The 25,884-nt window shown below is 47.2% G+C and overlaps 1 protein-coding gene across 6 annotated transcripts in view; it reads left to right on the top strand.

Annotated features, from left to right (window-relative positions):
• NAV2 (neuron navigator 2) overlaps window positions 1-25,884 on the top strand; it is a 726,136-nt gene that overhangs the window by 465,650 nt on the left and 234,602 nt on the right. For all 6 annotated transcript variants that reach the window (XM_077866218.1, XM_077866214.1, XM_077866215.1 and 3 more), the window contains one exon: window positions 15,964-16,036. In XM_077866218.1, coding sequence (XP_077722344.1) covers window positions 15,964-16,036 — 73 coding nt within the window. The remainder of the gene's footprint in view (window positions 1-15,963; window positions 16,037-25,884) is intronic.

Here is a 25,884-nt window from a genome sequence, read left to right as displayed (position 1 = left end):
TCAAGGTCTCTCTCTCTGTCTCTAAGTAAATCCATAAATAAAAATCTAAAAAAAAAAAATGCTTTAATGTTTTAACTCCTTTTATTCTCATAGAAAGAGAAGTAGATCTTGTTCATTCCATTGAATGAATGGTATGGAGACCTTAGAGCCTGATGCCATTTGCTGCGCTCTGCTAGGGGCTAAATATAAGTCATGTTAGAGAATCTCTCCTCTTCCCCTCACGCTGTAGAGCCTGGGGTTATTGCCTTTGTCTCAGACTCAGTCTTACGGAAGAATAGCAAGCACATATCTCATAGACTTATGACCGGGTGATGCTTTAGACACCTGCAATGACAGATTTTTATCTTCATAAAATCCTGGGAGAGCAGTTACCTTTATTTCCATTTCACAGATGAGGAAACAGAGGTTTAGTAATGAGCATGAGGTCAGACAACTAATAAGCGACAAGCTGGGATATGAAGTCTGGCTCTGGAGTCTATTCCCTTAACTGCTAGGCTCCTCTATGTATAAGGAAACTAAAGAAGAGAAGAGATGGACTGTGACCTGGAGGTACAAGCATTATATCTGTAATACTGGCCCTTCTACACTGTGGGTGGAGCTTGGGGATGAGGCCTTCCTTCCTGGGAAGGAGATTTGTTTGAGGAAGAAGATGACGACTAGAATCGGCCAGACCTGGGTCTCCCAACCCCGGGCCATGTGTGTTGGGCAGGTTACTCAATCTGAGCCTTCCCTCAGTTGTGAGAGGGAGATTATACTGGAAGCTGCCTCCCAGGGTCCCTGCCGGGGATCGGTGAGCAATGGCATAATAAGCACCTGGTATCATACTGGCTCATAGCACATTAGCTGTTCATTCCCTTCTCTGTTTATGAGTCATGTATATCCTAACTATTGTGCATCGAAAGGTTTTTTTCATACTCAAAGTAGGCACCCAGTGTGGTAGGCTGAGCAGTGGACCCACCAAAGGTGTCCACATACTAATCTTACAAACTTGTGTGAGTATGTTATCTTATGTAACAAAAGGGCCTGTGCAGGTGTGACTAAATTAAGGGTTTTGAGATAGGAAGCTTATCCTGGATTATCTGGGCAGGCCCAGTGGGATCACCAGAATCCTTCTAAGGGCGACAAGGTGAGTTGAGGACATGTGACTGCGGGAGTGGGAGGCAAGAGATTGGAAGATGTTGTTCTCTGGCTCTGAAGATGTTAGAAGGGGCCGTGAACCAAGGCACGCAGGTGGCCTCTACAAGCTAGAAAAGAGAAGGAAACCGATTCTTCCCTAGAGCCTCCAGAATGGGTACAGCTGGCCAACTCATTTATTGTAGCTCCCCGAGACTGATTTTCCTCTGGAACTACAAGATAATTTCAGATTGCTTTAAGCCACTACATTTTGGTCACTTGTGACAGCCGAAGTAGGAAACTAATACTCTCTGGGATTCAACCAAAATAATTCCTGCTGCATTAAGCTGTTGTAGTTTCTAGCGGAGGCTCATGCTGCTCCTACAAGCCCCTTGGATTTCGGAGTTGACCGGAAGTTGCTTCCATCATTAGGACACTTGAGAATGAAGTTTGTGCTAAATTCGAAGCAGACTACTGTAGGGAGGTAGGGGGAGAAGGGAGCCCCACAGTAAGTTTCCAGCACCGTGCAGCCATATCACGGGTCACTTCAGGCACTAAGTTGTCTCGGGAGCCACAGGTGCCAATCACAAGTTGGGCTCCAGGTATTCCTGACCTCTTCGTGAACATACACTGATGAGTAGGGACTGCGTTCCCCAACTGATGCGTGTCTGTCTTGTTACTAATATGTTTAAACAAATATTGAGAAATTTATCATATTTTATTAACATCAAAGCTTTGTAATATGTATAGTGTGTGTTTCACTTTTGGGTTCAATAAAAATCTCCGTGTTCCCAGCACCTGGCATGGTGCTAGGTACATTGGAAGTGCTCGGCTCATGTTTCTTTTCTTTTTTTTTTTTTTTTAATTTTTATTTATTTATGATAGTCACACAGAGAGAGAGAGAGAGGCAGAGACACAGGCAGAGGGAGAGCAGGCTCCATGCACCGGGAGCCCGACGTGGGACTCGATCCCGGGTCTCCAGGATCGCGCCCTGGGCCAAAGGCAGGCGCCAAACCACTGCGCCACCCAGGGATCCCTCGGCTCATGTTTCTTAGATGGATGAGCTAAACAATTAATGGCCCAACTGGTCAGGAGCTTTCCCAGAGAGTGAGGGTGATGTTACCCCTCAAATTTTAATATGTCACATATGGGATATGTCTTTTGTATTTTTCAACGCTATAAAGAAACTAGAGTGGTCCTCAGCCAAGAAATTCTCTCGAATCTTCTCTCACTATTTTATATTTTAACTGAGTTACAAAGGCATGTCGAAAAGACCCCCTTATAGCAGGTTATTTTTATTTGATGAAGGAAGCAGTGTTTGGTTTGGCAAGGCCTCCCAGGGCAGTGCTGCTCGCTTCTGAGTGCACAGGGGAGTCACCTGGAGAGCTTGTCCCAACAGTGCTGGGCCCCACTTCCAGAGCTGCTGATTCAGTAGGCCTGGGGTGGAGCTGGAGTATTTGCATTTTTCACGAGCAAATCTTGGGTGGGGATGCCGATGCTGCTGGTCTGGTGACCACACTCTGTCAAAGGTTGTCTTCAAGCCAAGTACAAAAAGCCTCTTTCAGGCTCTGCCTGTGAAAACAGGCAGGTAAACATAAATTAGCTGGCAAAGTTGTTTAAAATTTTAAAAATTAACAGGATCTCTGAAGGGTTTATTTAAATTTAAGGATTTTGAATGAGTCGGTTTGCCTTTTTGGGAAGGTTAAGATGCTTTAGACATCCTCCTGCCCGAGAACTGTAGTGAGCTCTGAGTGGATAAGATCTGAATCGTGCACATGGCCATGGTCTTGGAGTCTGCTAATGTGTTCTGTGTCCCTTCTAGCTCACTTAACCTGTGTGACCCGTGTGTTCCTCTATTGAAAAATTGAAGCGATAATCCTTTAGCACATTGTCCTTCGCTGCCTGTATCTCAGTAGACATTAACGTCTTTGAGGGCGATGTTGCATCTGTCGCTGTGCCCATATGGCCTGGCACCTGGTAGATGCTCCGTGCGTATTCACTAAAGAAGCGCTCAGCACACCTGCCTTGGGAGCGAGGCATTGGCGGTGCTCAGTAAGGTTAAGGAACTTAGCAAACATGAGCATAAGCGGAGGGAGAATAGCTACACATCTTCCTGAGCTAAAAGAGAAATCGGATGGTGATTTATAACCATGTAGATTGTGGTTTATGGAACAGCCATCTGGGCCTCATGCTTGGATCCACCTCCTTGCATATGTCTTCATGCGGTTCTTATGTTTCAGCCTAGCATCAAAGGGGTGTTTTTGTATGTGTGTTTGTTTGTTGTTGTTGTTGTTTTTTCCCCAGAAGCAGAACAGAGCAAGGACTCCCTCTCTGTACTTGGTTAAAGCCCGGTCAGCCTCGAGTTGGGGACTGGTCAGTAGGTGCATGCCAGTGTGCTCAACCCCAGCAAGGGGAGGAGGTCGCTTGCCAACAAGCTCAGGTCAGGTCCCAGAAGACCTTTTAAAACTAGAATAAAAACTGAGTCAATGCCAATAGATGAAAATCAATGTACTTCATAAAAACTGATCTTCCAGCTTTTTTTCTTTTTTTTCTTTCTTCTTCTTCCTCTCTCCCTCACACTCTCTTTCTTCCTTTCTGCCTTCCTTCCTTTCAGAAAAGACCTGATGATCTGTTAGTGCTGGGTTGGCACTCCTCAGGCCACAATTGGCTAAAACAGCCAGCAGCCGCCCCCTCGAGGTGGGTGTGGGCTGCATTTGTCCTATTCCTCACCATTCCCTCTAGTCTTACGCGCAGCTTTTGTTATTCATTCATTACACGCATTTGAGGTTTGTGATCCTCCAACTATTGTATTCTTATGATTGTCATGAACTTCCTCAGGGATCCTAAGCACTGGCCTAGGGGGCTTTGAAAGATCCTTGTTGGGGGAGCATTTTGACTTCAAAATAATGCCCATCAATGTTTATATGAATCATTTCTGCTCCTGAAGATTTCAAACACTAGAAAAGGGCATAAATATCTCTCACAAAACATGTACAGGAGAAAGTGGGAAAAGCCAGCTCCTTCCTCTATGAAGTGCCCTTTGTCCTTTTTTTTTTTTTTTTAAAGATTTTATTTATTTATTCATGAGAGTCACAGAGAGAGAGAGAGAGAGAGAAGCAGAGCGAGAAGCAGACTCCATGCACCGGGAGCCCGACGTGGGATTCGATCCCGGGTCTCCAGGATCGCGCCCTGGGCCAAAGGCAGGCGCCAAACCCCTGCGCCACCCAGGGATCCCCCCTTTGTCCTTCTGATAGGAAGATGGGATTTGGTTTGGAGGGACCCATTATTCGCCTGGTCACATGGTCACAGGGTCAGCCTAAGCCCCCAGGGTAGGGGAGGTGACCAAACAGAGTGGTCCAGAACAATAGTGAAGCTCTTGCCATTTGGTGGTTAACTTCCATGTTTGTAGAGGGCTTCACAGCTTTAAACCTCTTTCCATTAAGTTGTTCCAATTCCACCTCTACCATTTATTTAGTAACTACAGTTTTCGGAGGTCACTTTAGTACCCTGTGCCTCCATTTCCCCGTTTGGAAAACAGTGATAGTGTTTACCTCACCTACTGGTGAAAATGAACTGAAATAATAATGTCTGCCAAAGAATTTATCCCAGTGTTTCACGTTTTCTAAACATGTAGGTATCGGTTTCTTGGAAGGTACTCTGTCAGGCTTTTGGGAAAGGGATAATTATCCCTATTTCTCTGAAAGGAAAACTGAAGCTTAGGGAAGTCAAGGGCCTTACCCTGGGAGAGCCAAGGAGCTGAGAAATCCACAGGCTTCCCCTCTGGTTCTGTGCCATCCCTAATCCCTCTCTCTGGGAGGGTAAAATCTCCTCTTAGTAATGGCTCCAGTCACGATGCAGATGACAACACTTTGACATGAGCTTTATCTGCAGGAGAAGATGGAAGCTGGTGGCAAAAACCTCCTCTGTCTCACACATTTCCTCTGAAGGAGGAGGAAGACGAGAGGAGGAGGACATGCAGCCTGGATTCCCTTCCCTGTTGTGAAGGGTAACTAGCTCCCTTTCCTGGGAGATTTTGAGAGAAATCAAATGGGAATTAAAGCCTTTCCCGGGCCCTGTTCTGCTTCTCAAAGGGGATCCTGCAGCGGAAGAAGCTCTAAAGCAAAGTGCCTTTTAAGGGTTAGCCTGCAGCTGGCGTGTTTCTTTTGACTTGATGTTTACCCCCCTGTCTTGTGCGACTCCTTTCAGAGAGACTTGTGGAGATTTTATTCTGAGCTTCAGATGTACTGGTACTTTATTTATGACTAGCTCTAAAGTGCTCTATTTTTATAGTCACCCAACAGTTTAATTTTAACCTTCAGGGGGAGTGTATTTTCCTAATAATATAGATAGAATTGTTTGAAAGGCCCAATATTTAACCTTTTCTTTTACCTCCAAAAATTGCAATCCTATCCGGTTCAATGGAATACTTGACAAGGACAGAAATAGTAACAGAGATTAGCATTATATGACAAGTTAAAAATTGTCCACTGTTTCTTCCCAGGTGCATTAGATATCTTGTAGCCTTGGAAAGCTCAAGGATATCCTGTAATAGAGACCTTCCTTGTCTAGTCTGTTCTCTTCTTCCGGTGGGCTTTGCGTCTCTGACATTCTGCCTATGGCAGTGAACAGAGTTGAGAATTATTTTAATTATTCATAGCATTTGTAATTTTGGATAACATGATTTCTGGTAGGCTGGCATGTGGCGCTTTGCTTAGGTCACAAATTTTAGAATCTGTAACTATTAATCAAATCTAGGTTCTTGGTATATTTTGTGTACCACTTGCAAAAGCTCCCAAATTATGTGTTAATCATCACCAGGGCAATCTAGAGTTCAGGCTCCATCTGTAGCCATACCTAATAGCTTTTTAAAATTAAAAAAAAAAAAAAGAAATAGATTGAGGTAATGTATACATACAAAAGGTGCTATATAGTAGTGTGCCTGGCATATAATATTATATATATATAATATATATATAATAATAACCCACTAATTGCTAGCAGCATCTGGACTTGGAGTGGACAGGGAAGGGCAAGTTTTGAATTACATCTCCCGCAGAAAAGAGCACTACAGGGTGATAGATGCAGGCACAGGACGACAGAGCAGATGCCTTCATCGCAGCCTTCACTGGCGGGAGGGCAAAGTCTTGCAGGATTCTGAACTGAGTAGTAAGGCACTGTGCTTGGCTTTGCTTTCTTGGCTGGTGGTGCTGCCAGGGTGTGTCTTGCACTTGCGTGCAGGCTATCCTTGGAGTTGCAGGGTCGAAACCCACCGACTGACTGCTCACGAGCAACCCAGAAGAACCCTAGCTACAGATCGCGGGGAACTGGCTGCACCGCAGAGCTGCCTTCACAGGCTGGTACAAGGGAACCGGCCCCCGCACTGGTGGACAAGTGTGGCTCTTGCCCTTCGTCTGCAAACGATCCCGTTTCCCTATTTGTTTACATGTACTTGCTTTGCAGGTAAAATGATCTTTTCTAGTGGCATTTCCAAAACTGAGGATTTGCTGCATTCAAGAAGTATATGAAGGATCTGCTGGTTTGTTTCGTATTATGTTTCTGTTCTGCCTTTTGAAGACTTTGTGGTTGGTTTATGGGTTTAAGGATGTAGATATGGCAAAGATGCAAAAAAGAACTAGATTAAAAATAGTGAGAGGTGTGAGTTAACCCTTACCACGTTTGTGACCTGTGTCGAGTGGGGAGATACTTGCTTCAAGTCTGCTTTTGTGTAAGAGGCTGTGTGCCGCGTGAGGAAGGACCACGCTGGCTTCCCACCTCGCTTTCCCCTTCCCCTAGAGCAGAGAAAGACTGCACGAGAGTAATTGGTCATTATTCATCAAAGAATGGTTGGGGCTACCAAGTTGTAGTTAGTTCCTTGGGTGAAATTCTCTAGCAAGTGTCCACGGCACTGCTCTCCTCTGTTGGTTCAAGAGGCAGCCACACATTTGCGGTCCAGAAGGCAGGGCTTCCTTGTTGAAGTTGGCATCCGAGTCAGTAGCCTTCTCTGTAGGAAAAGCCAGGGTTTTCTGCAGAAGACCCTTGCTCCTTCTTAAGAAACTGTCTGTTTTCTTCGGGGTTTTTTTTATGTAACTAAGTAAAAGAGATTTTGACCAGAAATCTTTTGGGACAGAAAGTGCTGATTCTAGCAGAGTTGAAGTGAATTAATTCTAGCTCTAAGAAACCCATTCATAGAGAGGCCGTACTAGTGTCGTGTAATGCAGCGAGCCTCAGAGTGTCTCACAACTCCAACATGATCCCTCACTTGCAGGAGAGGCCGGTGATTGCTCTTATTCTGCGGTTTACGGAATTATATGAAGAAGGAGTCTTTTAAAATTCTGGCCATGTGAAGTTCCAGACTCTTGACCCAGGTCAACCCATCTATGCCTCAGTATCTCTGTTGAGATAGGTATCCACATCCCTATGTTCCAGATGAATTGGAGGCTCGAAGCGGTTACTAATTTTGCTTGGGTCTTATGGGAACCAGAATCCAATGGAGAGGAGTCCAGAGCCCATATTCTTTTGACAGATAACTGTCGCCCAATAATTGTGATAGAATATAGGTACCCATGGGAGAGGTAACCCTTGGGAAGCCAGTAGTGGTCCTTCTGCCCTGGTGTGATTTAGTGTACTGCCATCTCTTCAAGAGCGGGCTTGCTGAGACATAGGCCCAACGTTAGGGGATGAAGAGCACCCAGAGCCCTGGATAGCCGGGCTTGAGGGGAAAGCCAGGAGCAAATGCAAGGCGGCCCAGGTAAGCTCGTCAAACTCTTTGCCAGGGGCCAACTCCAGACGTAGCTTTGGGCATGTCGTGGCCTCAGAAGTATAGCCCAGGGACGTCATGTCAAAAATGGCAACACGGGAACAAACACTGCCAGTTATTGGGCACTTGCGAAGCACCACACATAAAGCATCCTCTCACGTAATGACCACCACCACCCTGTGTGATAGGTGGTGCAGTGCCCGTTCCACAGGTCAGGCCCCTGAGGTAACCTAATGCAGATCATAATTTAGTCAACGGCAGAATCAGGATTGGAACCCGGATTTGTCTGACTCCAAAGCCTGTGTTTGTCCCTGAATGCCACTCCTTAGCCCTAATCTGTTCCCCTGTAGCACTTGTATCCAGCTCCTAACTTGGAGGCCTCAACTTGGAACAGACCCTTTGTGGGGAGCACTGGGAAGCTAGGCAGCATGACTCTGAAACTGTAGTGGGGAAATGATGTTAGCGACGGCATGCTGAAGGGATGCGCACAGGGGCATCCGCTGGGCCTTTCTGACCTTGCAGATCCACAGTAGAACTTCCCCATCCTCTCTCAAAGGGGATACTCCACAGAGCTCAACTGTGAAGGGTCCATTATGGGAGCCTCCAGAGTAAGGACTGATTTCTAGAACTTTAGCTACCCCTCTCTTTCCAGATTTCTCTTTGTCTCGAGGGAAAAATTGAGAAGTCAGAATATAATAGGGAAATGAAATATTCTAAGCATTTGGAAGCAAAGTGGAAAAAGATAGTCACTGGAGGAATTTGAGATTCTTGTTTTCAATTTTTTTTCTCCTCCAGCAAGAGTTTTTTTTTTTTTTTTTTAATCCATATGGACTTACCCAATTGCTATAGCAGCAGAGAGACTTCTATAAAGTTTTTTTTTTTTTTAGAACACTTGACAACATCTTGGAAAGCTGAAGTTATAAATATCATATACAATAAGGTGGATAAAGTTGCCAAATCAAAAGAAGAGGCGGGGCAAGGCGTTGAAGCAGCAAGAGAAAACAGACACAGGGACCGAAGCCCCATGCAGCCCCTGAGTTCTACATTCTTCAGCTTTCTGTTTCACAGCTGCCACGAAAGCTAAAGCTGATGTGCTGAAGGGCCAAAGATGGGACAGAGGGTCTGGAACCCCTTGTGCTACTGGGCTAGGAGGGCATCGTGCATCAACCAAGCAAGCAGCAACTTACAGGGTTCACAGGGAGAGATGCTCTTAAATAACTCCCCACCTAAGAGAAGTTGATGTGCCACCATATAGATTTCCCTCGTTTCTGGAGTATCTTCTGGGGTGGGGTTTTTTTTTTTTTTTTTAGATGTTATTTATTTATTCATGAGAGACACAGAGAGAGAGGCAGAGACATAGGCAGAGGGAGGAGAAGCAACCTCCCTCCAGGGAGCCCGATGCAGGACTCCATCCTGGGATTCCAGGATCATGACCTGAGCGAAAGGCAGATGTTCAACCACTGAGCCACCCAGGCATCCCTTGTTTCTGGAGTATCCTAAGATGATGGCCAGGCCCCACCAGCTTAGTTCCATGGGACTGTGTCTCCAGAACCACGCTGTGGCCCATGAGCCATGGGATCATGAGATGATACTGGACTCCAACACTGATAGAGGTGTCCAAAAAAAATAGTCAGCTGGACAAATCCTGCACCAGGTCATGGCCTAGGAACGCAGAGGAAAGAGACAACACAGATGAGACAGGCATTTAGGAGGGCATTTCTCCAGAGTTCATTTTGCTTTTTGGTTTGGTTTCATGATTGGACTTCTTCCCCTCCTCTCCGACCCCCCCCCCTTTTCTATTTTTATTTTTGGAAAGGGGCAGAGGAAGGAGTAAGAAAGGCATGGAGGCCTGTTGGTTAGCAAGCAGATGTTCCTAGTGCATGTGACCACCGATGCTGACTTCCCCTTCCCATCCCTCCCTGTCTCCATGCCCAGCCCAGTGGTCATTGAAGCCCCCACTTCAAGGACCCCTCTTGAGCCATCCCTGACACAAAATAGCCTGTCCTCAAGCTTTCAGATTGGAAGGGTTTGGCCTGACTACGGTCGTCCTGGTGATGGTTGGGGAGGTAGTACTGTTCCTCCATAAGAGCTGGAAGGACCGCTGCCTTTTCTCTGCTGTGAGCTCTTGGATGTGGCCTGGTGTGGCCAGCCCTCTGCTCTTGCTCAGCATCCTATCTCCTAGCACGTCTTCTCTGCCTGCTGTCCTCCCACCTTTTTGACTCTCTCTTGGTTGCCAGAACGTTGTATGCTACATGCTGCGTGGAATCTTTTATGCTTTAGGTTTACTAGGTTGGGTGTACTTTTTTCTCCCCACTTTCAGTATCCAGCTAACTCTTAGGTCTCAGCTCAAATTCCCCTTCAGGCAACAAATGTTGAGTGTCCAGTGAGGAGTACATAGCTGGGGCTATATCAGTGAATAGGTGAACCAAAAGCCCTGCCTCTTTGAACCAGCATGCTCTCTCTTCCTTAAGAAATTTTTATCCATCCTTAAAAAATAAAATGGGGGGTGGGGGGAAGCCTGGGTGGCTCAGCGGTTGAGCGTCTGCCTTCAGCTCAGGGCATGACCCCGGGGTCCTGGGATCGAGTCCCACATCAGGCTCCCTGCATGGAGCCTGCTTCTCCCTCTGCCTGTGTCTCTGCCTCTCTCTCTGTGTCTCTCATAAATAAATAAATAAAATCTTTTTTTAAAAAACCACATTTATCCAACCCCCTCCTCCTGCAATCCCCTGGCTAGATCAGGACTAGTACCTGACAGATGTTGTCTGTCCTCCCTTGTGCATTATTGACTTATGCCCAGTCCCCAGTGTTAAACTGTCCCCTTCTGTGAGGTTAGGGATTAAACACCACCGTGTACCCAGCAGGTGCTCAGTTGATATGGGTCAAGGAATGGGTAAAAGAATGAATGAATGATGATTTTTGTTGACAAGTAGCAGTATCAGGCATGAGGGTCACACTCCTGGATGGAAGTTGTTTGAACTGATGTATGAGGCTCACGAAGAAGCTGCACTGTGCTTTTACAGTGCGCAGAACTCGCACGTTCTTGGTCAGCCTTGTCCGGGGTCTGGGTCCACCATTGCTGAGGCTTTAGGTATCTCTTTAGGTATCATTTAAAAAAAAAAAAAGGTTGTAGCTGTGCCTGACTTTACTGCAGCGACTGTTTGCCTTTCCTCCCGGGATGGAGATCTCCAAGGGACTTGGTGAGAAAGTCTTAACTCATGAAAACTAGCACCCCATTTACCTGCTTGCCTGGAGCCCCATCTTCCCCTTGGCCCAGGTACCGCCCATAGAGGTGGCCTTAATTTGTATTAATCATTTTTGTGTGCTTTGCACTCAGCTACACTGGTATTCAGAGAAAAATGCTGCCATGACAACTGCCACAACAGATGGTATTTGATCAGTCTCTAAGCTACAGAGGAGATATACAGCCGTTCTTCCGAGGTTTGCATATTTTACTTTATCATGCGACCCAGTCCAGCCTTAATCGTGGTTGAAATGTGAAGTTTTCCATTTGCCTCCCATCCCTCCCATTCTCTTTCCAGTTGTTTGGCGTTTGTTTTGATTTTCCTTGCTTTCTGGTTGTCCTGGGGTGGAGATGTGCTCTTGGATGTGGGAAGCAAAGACTACAACACACACAGTTGGTGGAAGTTGCCCTCCTAGTCTCAAGTTCAGAGATTGTTGAGAAACCATCCAACTTTGGGATGGAGATCTCAGCTGAGACTGGGAGAGAGCCTTCACTGTTGCCTTTTCCTCCTGGATCGTCACTGACTGTGCACGGTGGAAGCCACACGTGGCCCCAAACCAAGGGAAGACGACGGAAGTGCGCCTTGATCTTGGTTGGTCCCCTTACTCCACCCATGCCTTCATGCAGCCCCGTTCTGCTCCCAGGGACCCCAAGCCATGCCACATGGTGGTCCCACCTCTGGGCTTCCCCCCACCCCGCCCAGCTGAAACTCCGAGAACTCCCTCCAAGCTCTTGGACCCATTTCTGTGGCAGCAACTACTGGAACAGCTTTCTCCCCCAGCTCAAAGTACAGCTCCCACCACCCCTCGGCAACACTGGAATGTCAGGCTTTGCACAGATTTTTTTCGGCTAATTTTGGAAAGTAGTTTATATTGGCTGCTATGTGTTAATGAACAACTTTGGTCGTATTTACATACTTTGCTGGTTAAGAGCCTTTCCCATCACTCTGCATTCCCAGCTTTAATCAGATCCGCCTCTCGCACTGTGTGTCTGGATAGCACATGAGCCATGGGCCTCATTAAAGATGGACATGAGGACACTCTTGTGCTGTAATGGGGGCCCGGCCATTCCCCTCACCGGGCGTGGTGGCAGTTGGCAGTTTTAGCAGTGCAGGGGGACGGATTGATTGTTCACCTGTATGGTACTTAGAAGAAAACCTTAAGGTGAATTTCGATCACAAGAGAGGCTGGATCAAAGAAACATTCTCCCCTTCTGATCTCATTCCAAGTGAAGCCAGGAGGTTGGAATCCACATCTGACCCTATTCTGCTTCCCAGCCCTGCTCTCTTCCCGGGGTGCAGATGAAAAGAGCGTGGGTCTCAGCAGCCTTGTCAGGAGTGATTTTTAACCTTAATGGAACATTATTAAAGAGTGGATTTGAGACTTGAGGAATGTTTTTTGAACTCCTTCTGTGAGCAGAGAAATCATAGTAGAGGAAAAAAATTCAAGGCGCTTGATGGGCTTATGAATCGTCTCTTAAATGATGACCCAAGGTCTTATTTTTGGTTTTAACATATTCCAGGAGTGCAATCTGACCATCCAGATACTGCTCCCTATTTCATCTCCTCTTTAGGAGAAAGCATTCTTGGTGCCCTTAGGCCTTCTCTCTTCACTTAATGAAGGAATATCCTGATGCTTCTTTGCTTAATGCTCTGATTCTCCCTGAAATGCCTGGGGATTGGTGTGCGTGTCAGTTGGCTCTGTGGACCCTAAGGAGAAGGGTTATATAAATGTGGGCTCCTGGACAGGAAGGAGGACTCTGCACCAGCACGGTCAGAAGAATCAAGCGCGGTGCCTGGAACAGAGCCGACATCTCCACAGTTATATTGATTGGTGAAAAGAATCGCAGGTTTCTCAACCTTGGCACTATTGACCTTTTGGGTAGGATTTTTCGTTGTTATTGGGGCAGGGGGAGGGCAGTCCTGTGCATCATAGGATGTTCAGCATCATCCTTGGCCTCTCTAGCTGCTAGATGCCAGTAGCACGCCCTCCCAACATTGTGATAACACAGAATGTCACCAGCCAGGTGTCCCCTGGGGTGGCAAGATCATTACCCCTTCTCTCCCACCCTCCCTGCCCTGTGGAGAACTGATCTAAATTATGAAATTCTTTGAAAGAATGATAGGGATTTAAAAAAGCAACAGGAGGAAGAAGTAGTCTAGGCAACCTATTTATAATTATTCCTTTAATAGAATTTAACATTAAAAGAAAACCCAGTAGATGACCAAATTGAAAGGAACCAAGGGCTGGCCTTGCAGGAAGAAATGACCATGTTCTTTAAATGATACTATATGCATTGAATGTCCCATGAATGTGCCAAGTGAATGTGCACTATGCTTCTTGGAAGGAATCTCTATAGAATTACAATGTTGTAGTAGAAGCAGAGCTTTTCTTAAATATGTTGGTGGATGTCTTTTTTTTTTTCTTTTTTAATCCATGTCCCTCTGCTGCACTGTTGAAAAAAACTTAACCTACCCACGTCAGCACACCTCCATGACGCTTGCCAGGATAGATACCAAGTGTACTATTTTTGATTTTACATTAACAGATTCCGGGCGGTCAGCTTTTTATCTCAATTCCCACGGGGATGTAATTGCCGAAACCTCCCTTATCAGCCATGTGCAAGATCTACTGAAGAAGCAGGATAGGACTATTCAAAGAAAAAAAAAAGGGGGGAGGGTAGAAGATTTTTATAATTTTATCATGATTTAAGTATCAGTGCCTCTTTGTGGAGGCAACAAAGCTTTTGTGTGGTTTGGGTACATTGCCGTTGTGTACAGTAGAGGAAATCAGGACTCAAAGTTCTCTTTCTCCAAAGCGGGATTTTGTAACAGGGGGAAATAGTATTTAGAGATGTAATTTTGATTACTTCCAAATGTAAGCAGATTGCTTTGCAACACTTTCCACGAAGTGTGTGTGGGGGGCCCTTCCTGCCATTCTCTTCCTCCTTTCCCCTCCCCCTTCCTTCCATGTTGGTGGCACCTGATTGTCCCTGTCAGTCATTCTGGCTTGGAAGGAAGGAAGACTTAAAAAGCAATCTTGTGGGCAGCCTGGATGGCTCAGCGGTTTGGAGCCTGCCTTCGGCGCAGGGCGTGATCCTGGAGTCCCAGGATCGAGTCCCATGTCGGGCTCCCTGTGTGGCACCTGCTTCTCCCTCTGCCTGTGTCTCTGCCTCTCTGTGTCTCTCAGGAATAAATAAGTAAAATCTTAAAAAAAAAAAAAAAAAAAGTGGGGATGGGAGGAGCAAAACAAGATTGCCCCCCCCTTTTTTTTTTTTTTTAAGATTTTACTTATTTATTAGAGAGAGAGAGAGGCAGAGACACAGGCAGAGGGAGAAGCAGGCTCCCTGCGGGGAGCTTGATCCTGGGAACCTGGGATCATGACCTGGGACAAAGGCAGATACTCAACCACTGAGCCACCCAGGTGCCCCTTGCCTCCCTTTTTATAAGAAATGATTTTCTGCGATGGTGGCAGGCATAACTCATAACATCAGCATTTCTTTAGTTTGCAGGAAATTGCATTTTGCCCCTTTTCCTAGAGATGGGGGGAGACGTCTCCCGGATGCCCATCTTTGAGGGTGAGCTGGAGGCTGGGAGAGAGGCGGGAATCTGTGCTGAAAGCTGCAAGGATGGAGCAACCTCAGGCTCAGCGTGGGAGGAGGGTCTTATAATAGGAGACCAGTTTTATTCGGGTGTCCCACAGCCTAACTTCGTGTTTGGGAGGTCTGAAGACTGGGAGCAGGGAAGGCGAATGCCGGACATGGGGGAGGAGGACATGCATTTCGGGAAGCCTGCTTCGGAGCCAGACTGGACTCAAATTAGAGGTGTCACACCGTAGATGCTTTGCTCTGTGGCTGGGAAGTAGCCTTCTTCGGAATATCCCCTGGGGAGAGGGACGGAGCGTGGTCTCAGGGTTAAACACAGTCTGAGTTTCTAAGAATGCTGACTAGAGCCTAGGAAGGCAGGTGGGCAGTGGAGGGGGGTCTCCCCTGTGAAATGCAAACCGTGTGAACTTCAAAGATCCTTGTGCCAGGTCAAAAGCAGTTTCTTTTATTTATGGTCACCGTTGACATTAATCGAGCCTGAACATCTTCCTGTAGACCAAAAAATCATTAGTCCTGACAAGTGAAGTCAAATCAGACCTTTGGGAATGACCTAATTGTTCTTTCCCGAGGGCTGGACATTTGCTTGCCCTTGGCCGTGGCATCAGCCCTGGCAAGCCCGGAGGCCTCCCAGACTCTGGCAGGTGGGTTCCTTGTTGTCGCAGAAAACAAAAAGGGCAGAGGGGCTCGTTGAGGCCACAGCCCTCCCTCGTCATCTGCAGTGCCTGCCTTCCTGAGAATTTTGTGAGAAAATGTGGCCCAGAGCCCTGCTGAAACCCCCGTTTGCTGTCTCACGTTTGATGGCGTGTCTCCTTGGTACTGGAAATTTCTCCCAGCTGCCAGTGGTCGGGTGGGTCTACTGTCCCCTTCGTCCCCACCTCCATTTTTCTGGCAGCTGCTCAAATTTTCAGGATAGTTCTAGTGACAGTGGTGCACATAGGCTCTCTCATTCCACTCTGGTTATTTTTGGCAGCCATGAGCAAGCCAGGGCCTTGACTTCTGGAGCTGTGTGGTTGGGATATTAGGTAACTTTTTCCTGTGCAAGTACAGACAAAGAGTCCTGACCTGCACCCATCCATCCATCCATCTGCCGTTCACACGTCCTTTTTCGTCGTTGGGAACCTTAGCAAATGCACAATGAACCCTCTCTCTGACATCGCCCTTTGTTCCTGATAAAAGGTGGCTCTGGAGAAGGCTGAACATTGATTGAGTGTATGTTGTTGTTGTTGTTGTTTTTTTTTTCTTTTCCTAGATTGAAAACATAGATGCCTGCTTGAATTTCCTGGCAGCTAAGGGAATAAACATCCAGGGGCTGTCTGCAGAAGGTGAGTCAGAACACTTGTCATAAAGCTGCCTTTTCATCGTTAGAAATGCCCACCTGTTCCTTACTGATGCCTTTAATACAGTTAAGCCCAGGGGTGCTGGTGGGCTCTTCTGGTTTTGTTTTCTTCCTGGTTTTAAGGCTGCTCGAGGCCTGTCTAGACTCGAGGATGCCAACTTTCTGACACCTAAAGAATCACTCCAGGAATGTAGGTTCAACCATGCTGGCCATGTCTGCGAGAGACTGAGGGAGAGAGTCCTGGAAATGGAGCTGCTGCTCTGGAGGAGAGCTTAATCAAACAATGCTGATTCGATTCACCCGGCTAGCAATTCAGTTAATTATCAAGCCAGGCCTTATCTGTGGGAGAGAGAACGCTTAGCCACAGCACATATTTAAGTTGTACAGTTCCCAGGGAAAAATGCCGAATCCTTATCTCTTACTTTTATTAGAAGAAGCAGCACTTCTCCTAGCTCAAAAAGAAAAAATAAATAAATAAAAAGAAAGAAAACACGTGATATATTAATGAGAGGCTACGTTTTGACATCCTGATTAGTTTTTAATTAACTCCAATTGGGTGGCTAATTAGCACATTAGCGTGTGCTGGTGGTTTGCTATTCAATTAAGTATTGGTCTGGAGATGGCTGGTCCGAATTCTCAGCCGCCTCAGGCAACATCTCGCCCTGGAATCTTCTGCGCTCTCTCCTGTTTGTAAATACCAGCAGCTGCCAGCTCAGGAGCTGCCACAGGCCCCGGCATCCTCCCAGGCTCATTAGGCTGCACCTGCCTCCAGTTGTCCCAGAACAGGTAAAGCAGTTTGGGCCTCACATGACACCACCTTTCCCTAGCGAGGCTGCTTGTTGAAAAGATGCCTATTAGTAGCGACTCAGGTGGTCAGGGGGGCCGGGGGGCCAGTGAGGGAGGAAACAGCCCAGCGGAACAGGTAAGTGGGCCAGTGCGGCCCGCCTGGGGCCCGTTCCTCGCCGCTGCCCTGCTATGGGGCGAAAGCTTGGTGTTCCTGGCTGTGTGGACGGTACTGGGGGCGGGTGGCTACCGTTGGTGCCTCGTAGGCGTGTCACGTCTGAATGCGGTGACCTCTCAGGTGCCGGGCCTGTCCCAGGTCGGGGCTGGACACACCGCTTCCAGAGGTTTCCTTGGCTGCTGCTGGGTAGTCCCGCTCTGGGAGGGGAGGTCCTTTGAGGAATCCTTTGCCCTTGGGGAGGGGCCCTCCACTGTGGAGCTGAGATCTGGGCTGAATGACATATGGAACGCACATTGCTGGGGTGGGGGGGTGGGGGGGTTGGTGTGGTGTTTCCACACATAGGTAGGGAGGTGCAAATTCCCATTCGAGGAGCATCATTTCCTTCTGGCGGAGTTCCTGCGCTGGCTGGTGGGTGACAGGCACACAGGCCTCGGGTTTCTGGGAAGTCGTCAGGCCCCAGGCCTGTGCCCCCTGGCAGGCCATCAGTAGGGACTTTCACAGAGTCCTGCTCAGCACAAAGGACTCTGGGGAATGTGGACTCTGTGTAGGTCAGCTTCACCCCATGTGGCCTGGAGGTGACACCTAGCCACACTGCCATCTATCTAAGCGTTCTCTTGCCTTCTGCCTTGCTCCCCTACACCTACCCCATCTTTTTTTTTTTTTTTTTTTTTTGAGATTCTATGTGTTTAACAGCACAAGCAGGGAGAGCGGCAGGCAGAGGGAGAAGCAGACTCCCCACTGAGCAGGGAGCCCAATGTGGGGCTCGATCCCAGCACCCCAGAATCATGATCTGAGCTGAAGGCAGACATTTAACAAACTGAGCCACCCAGGCGCCATCCCTCCCCCAACTCTTTATACCTTAAGGCATAGGTTTTTCAGTAAATACTTTTTTTTTTAACATTTTTTTTTTTTTAATTTTTATGATAGTCACACAGAGAGAGAGAGAGAGAGGCAGAGACATAGGCAGAGGGAGAAGCAGGCTCCATGCACCGGGAGCCCGATGTGGGATTCGATCCCGGGTCTCCAGGATCGCGCCCTGGGCCAAAGGCAGGCGCCAAACCGCTGCGCCACCCAGGGATCCCAGTAAATACTTTTGAATAAACCACCTGCGCTCTTTATTTTTTTATTTTTTTTTTAATGAGAGAGAGAGAGAGAGAGAAGCAGGCTCCACGCAGGGAGCCTGATGCAGGATTTGATCCCAGGAAGATTTGATCCAGGGTCATGCCCTGGGCCGAAGGCAGGCGCTAAACCGCTGAGCCACCCAGGGATTCCCCCAACCTGTGCTTTTTATTTTATTTTATTTTTATTTTTTTAATTTTTTTTCCACCTGTGCTTTTTAAAAAGGTTTTTATGTGTAGCAGCTCCAGCATTCACAACTGAGGTGGGAATTTATAATAGCTTGAGTTTACAGAGGAGAAAAGCTTGGCTTCAAGAGGTTATGAGTGACCTCCTCAAAGCCTGTACCTAGTGAGCAGCAGAGTCAGAGCTGAACCCAGGCCTCTGTGATTTCAGAACTTGTATTTGTGGTGTCTTTTGGGACAGCAGGTGGATGAAATCGAGGTGTGTCACGTACAGGTGAAAGAAACCAGAAACGATTTAGAACTCTGTTGGCTGGAACACTGTCTCAGAGGATGTCGTGCAGCCCACAGAGGCATATCGTGCAGACGCTCAGCCCCAGCCTCATCCATGTTAGGATGTGGCCTTGAAGGGTCTCTGTGCACAGAAGATTAGGATGTGGCCCTGGAGGGGGCACTGAACCAGTGAGGTATCCATCATGGGGCACAACTGTGAAGAGGCTTCATGCTGTTTCAGTAACTGGCCTCCCACCCTGCCCCATGTTGTTGAACCCACCCATCTTCCCTGCTGAGTAGAGACTCACTTCCTGATTGATGTCTTGGCCAGAATGCATAACTCGTCAGTCGTGGTCAGTGATTAGAACAGTTTTATGCTAATGTTTACAACGGTTTTGCTTTTTAATTTTTTCTTTAAATTCAATTTAATTAACACATAGCGTATTATTAGTTTCAGGGGTAGAATTTAGTGATTCATCAGTTGCATGTAACACCCAATGCTCATCACATCAAGTGCCCTCCTTCGTGGCCATCACCCAGTTACCCCATCTCCCCACCCACCTCTGCTCCAGCAACCCTCAGTTTGTTTCCTACAGTTAAGAATCTCTTGTGGTTTGTTCACCCTGTTTCTGTCTTGCTTTATTTTTCCTTCCTTTCCCCTATGTTCATCTGTCTGGTTTCTTAAATTCCACATGTGAGTGAGATCATATGGTATTTGTTTTTCTCTGACTTATTTTGCTTAACATAATACCCCCTAGTTCCATCCACATCATTGCAAATGGCAAGATTTCATTCTTTCTGATGGCTGAGTAGTATTCCATTGTGTGTGTGTGTGTGTGTGTGTATGTATACCATATATATACACACATATACAAAAATTTTTACATATACCATACACACACATCCACCACATACCTTCTTTATCCATTCATCTGTCAATGGACATCTGGGCTCTTTCCATAGTTTGGCTACTGTGGACATTGCTGCTATTACATGAGTTGCAGGTGCCCTTTCGAATCACTATGTTTGTATCCTTTGAATAAATATACCATAGTGGTGCAATTGCTGGGTCATAGGGTGGCTCTATTTTTAAGTTTTTGAGCAACCTCCACACTGTTTTCCAGAGTGGCTGCACCAGCTTGCATTCCCACCAGCAGTGCAAAAGGGCTCTCCTTTCTCTACATCCTCACCAACATTGGTTGTTTCCTGAGTTGTTAATTTTAGTCACTCTGACTAGTGTGAGGTGGTATCTCGTTGTGGTTTTGGTTGGTATTTCCCTGATGCCGAGTGATGTGGAGCATTTTTTTTTATGTCTGTTTGGCCATGTGTATGTCTTCTCTGGAGTAGTGTCTGTTCATGTCTTCTGCCCATTTCTTGACTGGATTGTTTTTTGGGTGTTGAGTTTGATCAGTCCTTTATAGATTTTGAATGCTAGCCCTTTATCTGATTAGACATTTGCAAATATATTCTCCCATTCTGTAGGTTGGTTGCCTTTTAGTTTTGGTCTTGTTTTTAAACTTCACTTTCAAATGCTGCTCAAAGAGCTCTTTTTCACCCATATGCCCCAGAGCAAATGGCTTTAGAAGATTGAAGGTGGTGGAGCTGGGTGGCTCAGTCGGTTAAGCATCCACCTCTGTCTCGGCTCAGGTCATGATCTCAAGGTCCTGGATCAAGCCTTGCATTTCTCTTCCCCGCCCCTTCCCAGCTCATGCATGCACCCATGCACTCACTCTCTCTCTCTCTCTCTCTCTCTCTCCTCTCTTTTCCCCTCTTTCAAAAGAAAAATTGATTTAAAAAAATAGAAGGAAAAAAGGAAGGAGATTGAAGAGAGATGGGGCCTAATGACCTCTGCCCACCCCCCTCCCTTTGCCAGAGCCCCTAGGCCTGGGGCAGATACAGCAAGCATAATGCTACTGCTAGTGATGTTGCTGGCCTCTTAGGTGGCCAGAATGGCTGCTGTCCCCGAGCGGGAGTCTCTGCCTGCCCCACTGCCCATGGACTTCCTCCCATGATGCTCCCAGGACATTTGTAGTCTTTCGAGACATTGTCCAGCAATCCTGGCTCTCCCTCAGTGGGTAGCATTTATATCAGGCACTCCCTGACTCGGGGCCCTCGTGGTCCCCACGTAAGGTGGTCCTAGCAGACTTTCGTCTGCTCATCCCTGCATTATCTGCTACAGAACTGGCAGGAATGTGTGGGCTCCATCTTCTGTCACCTGGAAGCCCCCTCCACACAGCTTCTCTCCAGCTTGTCCCTCCCCGACCTAGGTGGCCAAGAGGCAGACCTGCCAAGTCTGAGCTGAGTAGATATCCATCCAGGGCCTGGAATGCCAGCACCCGACTTGGAGTGATTCTCTTGGCGCCTCTACTCTTTTATCTTCGAGGAGCGCAAGGACTCCACCTTCTTTTCCTTGGTGAGGGGGCGAAATATGCAGACTCTGTGATCGTCAGACATGACCACGCTCCCTGCTCTGTGACACTTTTTCACCTGGATGTTCTGTGTTCTTTGTTTTCGTTGGTTTGTTGTTGTCTTTCATCCATTGAGGCATTTTATTTGCAAGTATGTATTACATCCCGAGAAAAGGAATCCCAGGATTTTCCCTCCTGTGTGTTTTCACCTTGCATCGTCATGGTCCGTGGTGCCAGCTGAGGTTGTCCGTACAATGAAACCAAACTGGTGGGACAGGAGCAGATTATCCTGCCATTTTTCTTAATCTTTGAGTTGTATATCCAGTCTGGGGCTGATCCCTCCATACTTGTTTAACCTGCCCATGAGGTTCACAACGATTTTCCCAGCTCTGTGTTCATCAGGGATTTCAAATTGCCGATGTAACTGTGCTTCATTGTCACATGTAGAAACTGAAGGATAACTTTGGAGCACGGCTGAATAAGAGCCTGGTGTTTGCCTCTCTTTTCGGCCTTGTTAAAGCTCTTAGAGCATCTTTCAGGACGTTAATGTGGAGTTCATGGGAAATCACATTACAGTGGCATGGAAAGATGGCAGAAAGAGTCCTCTAGATCTTCTTACCTTGACTTTTTGGGGTAGGGGGTGATGATGGTGTTTGATAGTAAGACTGGTTCTGGACTAGTGCAGTCTTGTGGGAAGGTGCCTGGCCCTGAGTTTTGTCAACTCCCAGAACTTACAGAGGAACAGTACATAGAGACTTTTATACTCAAATAGGCTTTATTCACTTTATTCAATTTCAGGGTTACAAGAGCCCTCTCACTTGGCATACTGTTTAAATTGTAGGATAGGAGCCATTTTTGGAGAACCTAGGTGGCAGGCACTGAGCTAAGGGCTGTATGTGTTTTATATCTTATTTAATCCCCCCCTCAGCAACCTTTTAAAAATTTTTTTTTGTTTTTTTGTTTGTTTTTTAATTAATTTATTCATGAGAGAGAGAGACATAGGCAAAGAGAGAACCAGGCTCCCCTCAGGGAGCCCAATGTGGGACTTGATGCCCGGACCCAGGATCACGCCCCAAGCCAAAGGCAGACAGACGCCCATCTGCTGAGCCACCCAGGTGTCCGTCCCCCCCGCCCCAGCAACCTTTTGAGACCAGTATTCATATTATCCTCATCATACAGATGAGGAAACTAAGGCCCAGAGAGATTAAGTCCCACATGGGAGGTCTACAAGATCTGCTGTGGCTAAGCTACTCATGCCTGTTTCAGAGGCCTGGTATTTTGTCTCTCCCCACCGTTTACACTTCTAACCACCTGCCTAATTACTAGAAAAGCATTATTGTGTTTAAAGAAATAATGTAGTTTTAATGCTTTTTGTTTTCCTTTTGAAGATGATTGAGTGCCCCGAGGCTTCTCCTCTGATGAAAAACATCAGTGGTTGGAAAGCCCCACAGGTACTTGTCTGCCTTTTTCAATGACTAAAGCAGGGTTTGGAACCCCAGGAGGGTGTATGCACCTGTCTTTGAAACATTGCAGCAGATCGTGCCCTGCCCCAACCTGCCTGCCAGAGGACCACAGAGAGCCTTTGTTCCAGGGTAGAGGCTGCAGGCCCAGATGAGCCCCATGCAGACGCTACTGGTTTGGGGCACTTCCCCTGGACTAGGTCTTCCCGTCCCCTCTGTGTTCCAGAAGGTTGGACCTATCCATTGTCAAGTGAGCTTGGGCCTCACCCCAGCCTGGGTGATTTTCAAGGTCCCTTTAACCCCTCCCCGACACACTCCACCTGTCTCGACCATCTGTACACCTGTCCTGTGAGGAAGGATGGCCTGTATCCTTGGGAGTTCTGAGAACACCTAGCCCTGAGCCCATCCTCCTGTCATGGAGAAGTGCAGGTCTAGGGGGTGAGGCATATCCTATTTTAATCCAGCAAACATTTCCTGGGCACATCCTGTATACTAGGCATAGTATATCAGTCATGCAAAATTAGGTTTAATTTCAGTTAGTAAAAGAGCTGTACTAGTGGTATGTACGCAGTGGTGGCCAAAGAAAGGCAGTGACTGGCTTTGCCTGGGCAGTTGGGGGCTTTCTGGAGGCAGTGATGTTTCCCCTGGGTTTGACAGGGTAAATCAGGCATTCACCAAACAGGAAAGGGAGGCCGTGGGAAATCTAGACCAAAGACGAGGCATATAGATAATATGACAGGAGCAAAGATTATGTCTTTGTCAACCTTGAGGATTAGAGGGACAGAGGCAGGAAGAGCCTTCCAGGTGCCTCCAGGAAGGAATGAAGTTGGTTGCCGACTTGATGAGCTCAGACCTGGCTTGGCCAGAAACCTAGATGCTGAGCTTCTTCCCCTTTTATTCTAAGCCAGAGAGCAGACCATTAGAAGAAAAGCAGCAGGCGGATTGTTTCCATTTCCTCCTACCCACATCACCTCTTTGGCAGTGTGGACCTGATTCTGTTACCAAAAGGGGCCCTGTAGGCTCTCACACCCCTCATCTGTCCCATGTCCCCTGTGGGTACAGTCATTGACTGGTTTGATGAGCAGGACCTAGAAGGGCTGCAGGAATGGGGTGGGAAGTTATGTGGTGAATGTAGGTTATGTAGATGGCCCATCTGGAGGCACAGTGCTCCGGAATCCACAGTCCCGAGTCAGCTGGGTGAGCTGTATGGTGCCCTGGGCTAAGGGAACCGCCTAGGAATTCTGACTCTGCGGTCTGATCTGGGCTAGCCCTCCCTCTGTGCCTCACCCCCCGCCCCGTCCCTTCTTCCCTACGAAGCAGCTTTCTTTGCATTAGATTGTTCCAGTGTTTGTGCCTTTGTAAACCAGGCCTGAGGTTTCTCTGAAATAATGCTGAAAGAAAAGAACTGTTTTTCCTAACCTTCATGCCCAACATCCTGTACAGCATCTGTGCAGATTCATACCAGCCAGTGGGAGCAAAGAAATCAGAATCCAAGGGAATTAAGAGTCAAGGCAATACTGAATTCTTTTTTTTTCTTTTTTTTAAGATTTATTTATTTGAGAGGAAGGAGAGAGAGAGCGCGTGCATGAGAGAGAGAACAGGAGTAGGGAGGGGGCAGAGGGGTAAGGGGAGGAACAGACTCCCTGCTGAGCTGAGGACCCTGAGATCATGCCCTAAGCTGGAGGCAGATGCTTAACCAACTGAGCCATCCAGGTGCCCTGGCAATACTGAATTCTAATGGAAATTGAAAAATTGGCCTCGGTACTTTGTTCATTATTCATGGGTGTGGGCACAGGTAGAGAAGGGCAGTCCGGGTCTCCTGCAGGTTTAGGTGCCAGCTAGCTAGTGTCCATTCTAGCGAGGTCTATGTGTTTTCTTCATCTTCTTTGTCTAGAAATCAAGAGAGTGAGGATAGTTGATTAGACACTAAACGATGCTCTTTTTCCAAACCTTGGGAAATGTCATGAGGGTAACATTTTTGTGGGCTGATGGATTTTGTTTCTAGCCCGTTGGTGCCGCCGGCTTACCAAGCCTCATGGAACACAGACACATGCCACTTGGAAATGTGGAAAGAATACAGTTCTAGCTATTTTGGATACTGTCTGTTATGGACCACCCATGGCAGAAACTGTGTGGCTTCCAACCCCAAACAGAGCATCTGCCACTCTCTAGTTTCTGTGCTCTGAAAAGAAAATGAAGCAGCCCAGACCCCTGCCAACTGGTGGGTGGGTAAACAAGATGTGGTATATCCATACAATGGGCTGTTACTCAGCAATAGGGAGACACAGACGAATGATACATGCTCTAAAGTGGGTCAGCCTTAAAAACATGCTTAGTGAAAGAAGCTACATGCAAAAGGCCACATATTCCATGGCTCCACTTAGAGGAGGTGTCCAGCAGAGACAGACATTGTAGAAACAGAAAGCAGATTCAACATTGCCTGGGAACGGGTTTGGGGATGACTGCCAGTGAGCGTGAGGACTCTTTTTAGGGTGATGGAAATGGTGTAAGATTAGAATTTACTGAAAATCGTTGTGCACTGAATTTTCTGGATGCAAATTACACTTGGGGAAAAGCTGTTTAAAAAAGAAATTTTGCGGATGGCAGGGGGCGGGGGCCGCCTGGGTAGTACAGTCAGTTTAGCATCTGACTCTTGATTGCAGCTCGGGTTGTGATCCCAGGGTCATGAGATCGATTCCCACGTCAGGCTCTGCTGGGTGTGGTGTCTGCTTGAGATTCTCTCTCCTTCTCCCTCTGCCCCTTGGCCCCCAGCCTGCTCACTCACGCATGCGCTCTCTCTCAAACACAAAAACCCAGAAGCTCACCATTGACATTTGTCTAATTTGAGATCATTTGTCATTCGTTTCCTTCTTGATGCCTGTGACTGGGGCAAAAGTGGGAAGGAGGATGGAGAATGGGAGCTTCTTAGGTTTCCTTTAGGTGCAGAGCCCTTGGTGGGAGGTCTGAGGAGGCTGGAGGGGGCGTGGCCATATTTTCTGAACCAAAATTGGAAGTAGAGTCAGGCAGTGTCCTGGGTGTTTTGCCCTCATTTTCTATTCAACCTTCACTGAATTCTCGTAACAAGCCTGTAGGGAAGCTGCAGTGGGGCATATGCCCATTTTAAGAAGGAAAACAGAGGCCTAGAGAGATGGAGTCTTCTGAAAACCCAGTCTATCCAGGACGAACTGTAGAGATTCAAACCCAGGTCTTTCTGGCTCAAAGAATCTGTGATCTTTATAATAAAAATACTACCTGCTTAAGAAGTATGTTTTTGAGAAGACTGTGCTCCTGGACAGAGAAAATGATGCCTTAGGGACCGATGCTGAGTCATGAACAGTAAGTGACTTAGCAACCACGGTGGGTAGAGCATATGACAAAGCTGTCTCTGTTTGCCCTGGCTTGGGCTGCCACGAGGTGCTGAAGCAGACATGCCT

This window comes from Canis aureus, chromosome 23, assembly GCF_053574225.1.
Source record: "Canis aureus isolate CA01 chromosome 23, VMU_Caureus_v.1.0, whole genome shotgun sequence".
Taxonomy (NCBI): domain Eukaryota; kingdom Metazoa; phylum Chordata; class Mammalia; order Carnivora; family Canidae; genus Canis; species Canis aureus.
Note: the sequence above shows the minus strand (reverse complement) of the source record. Positions and strands in the feature narration are given on the sequence as shown.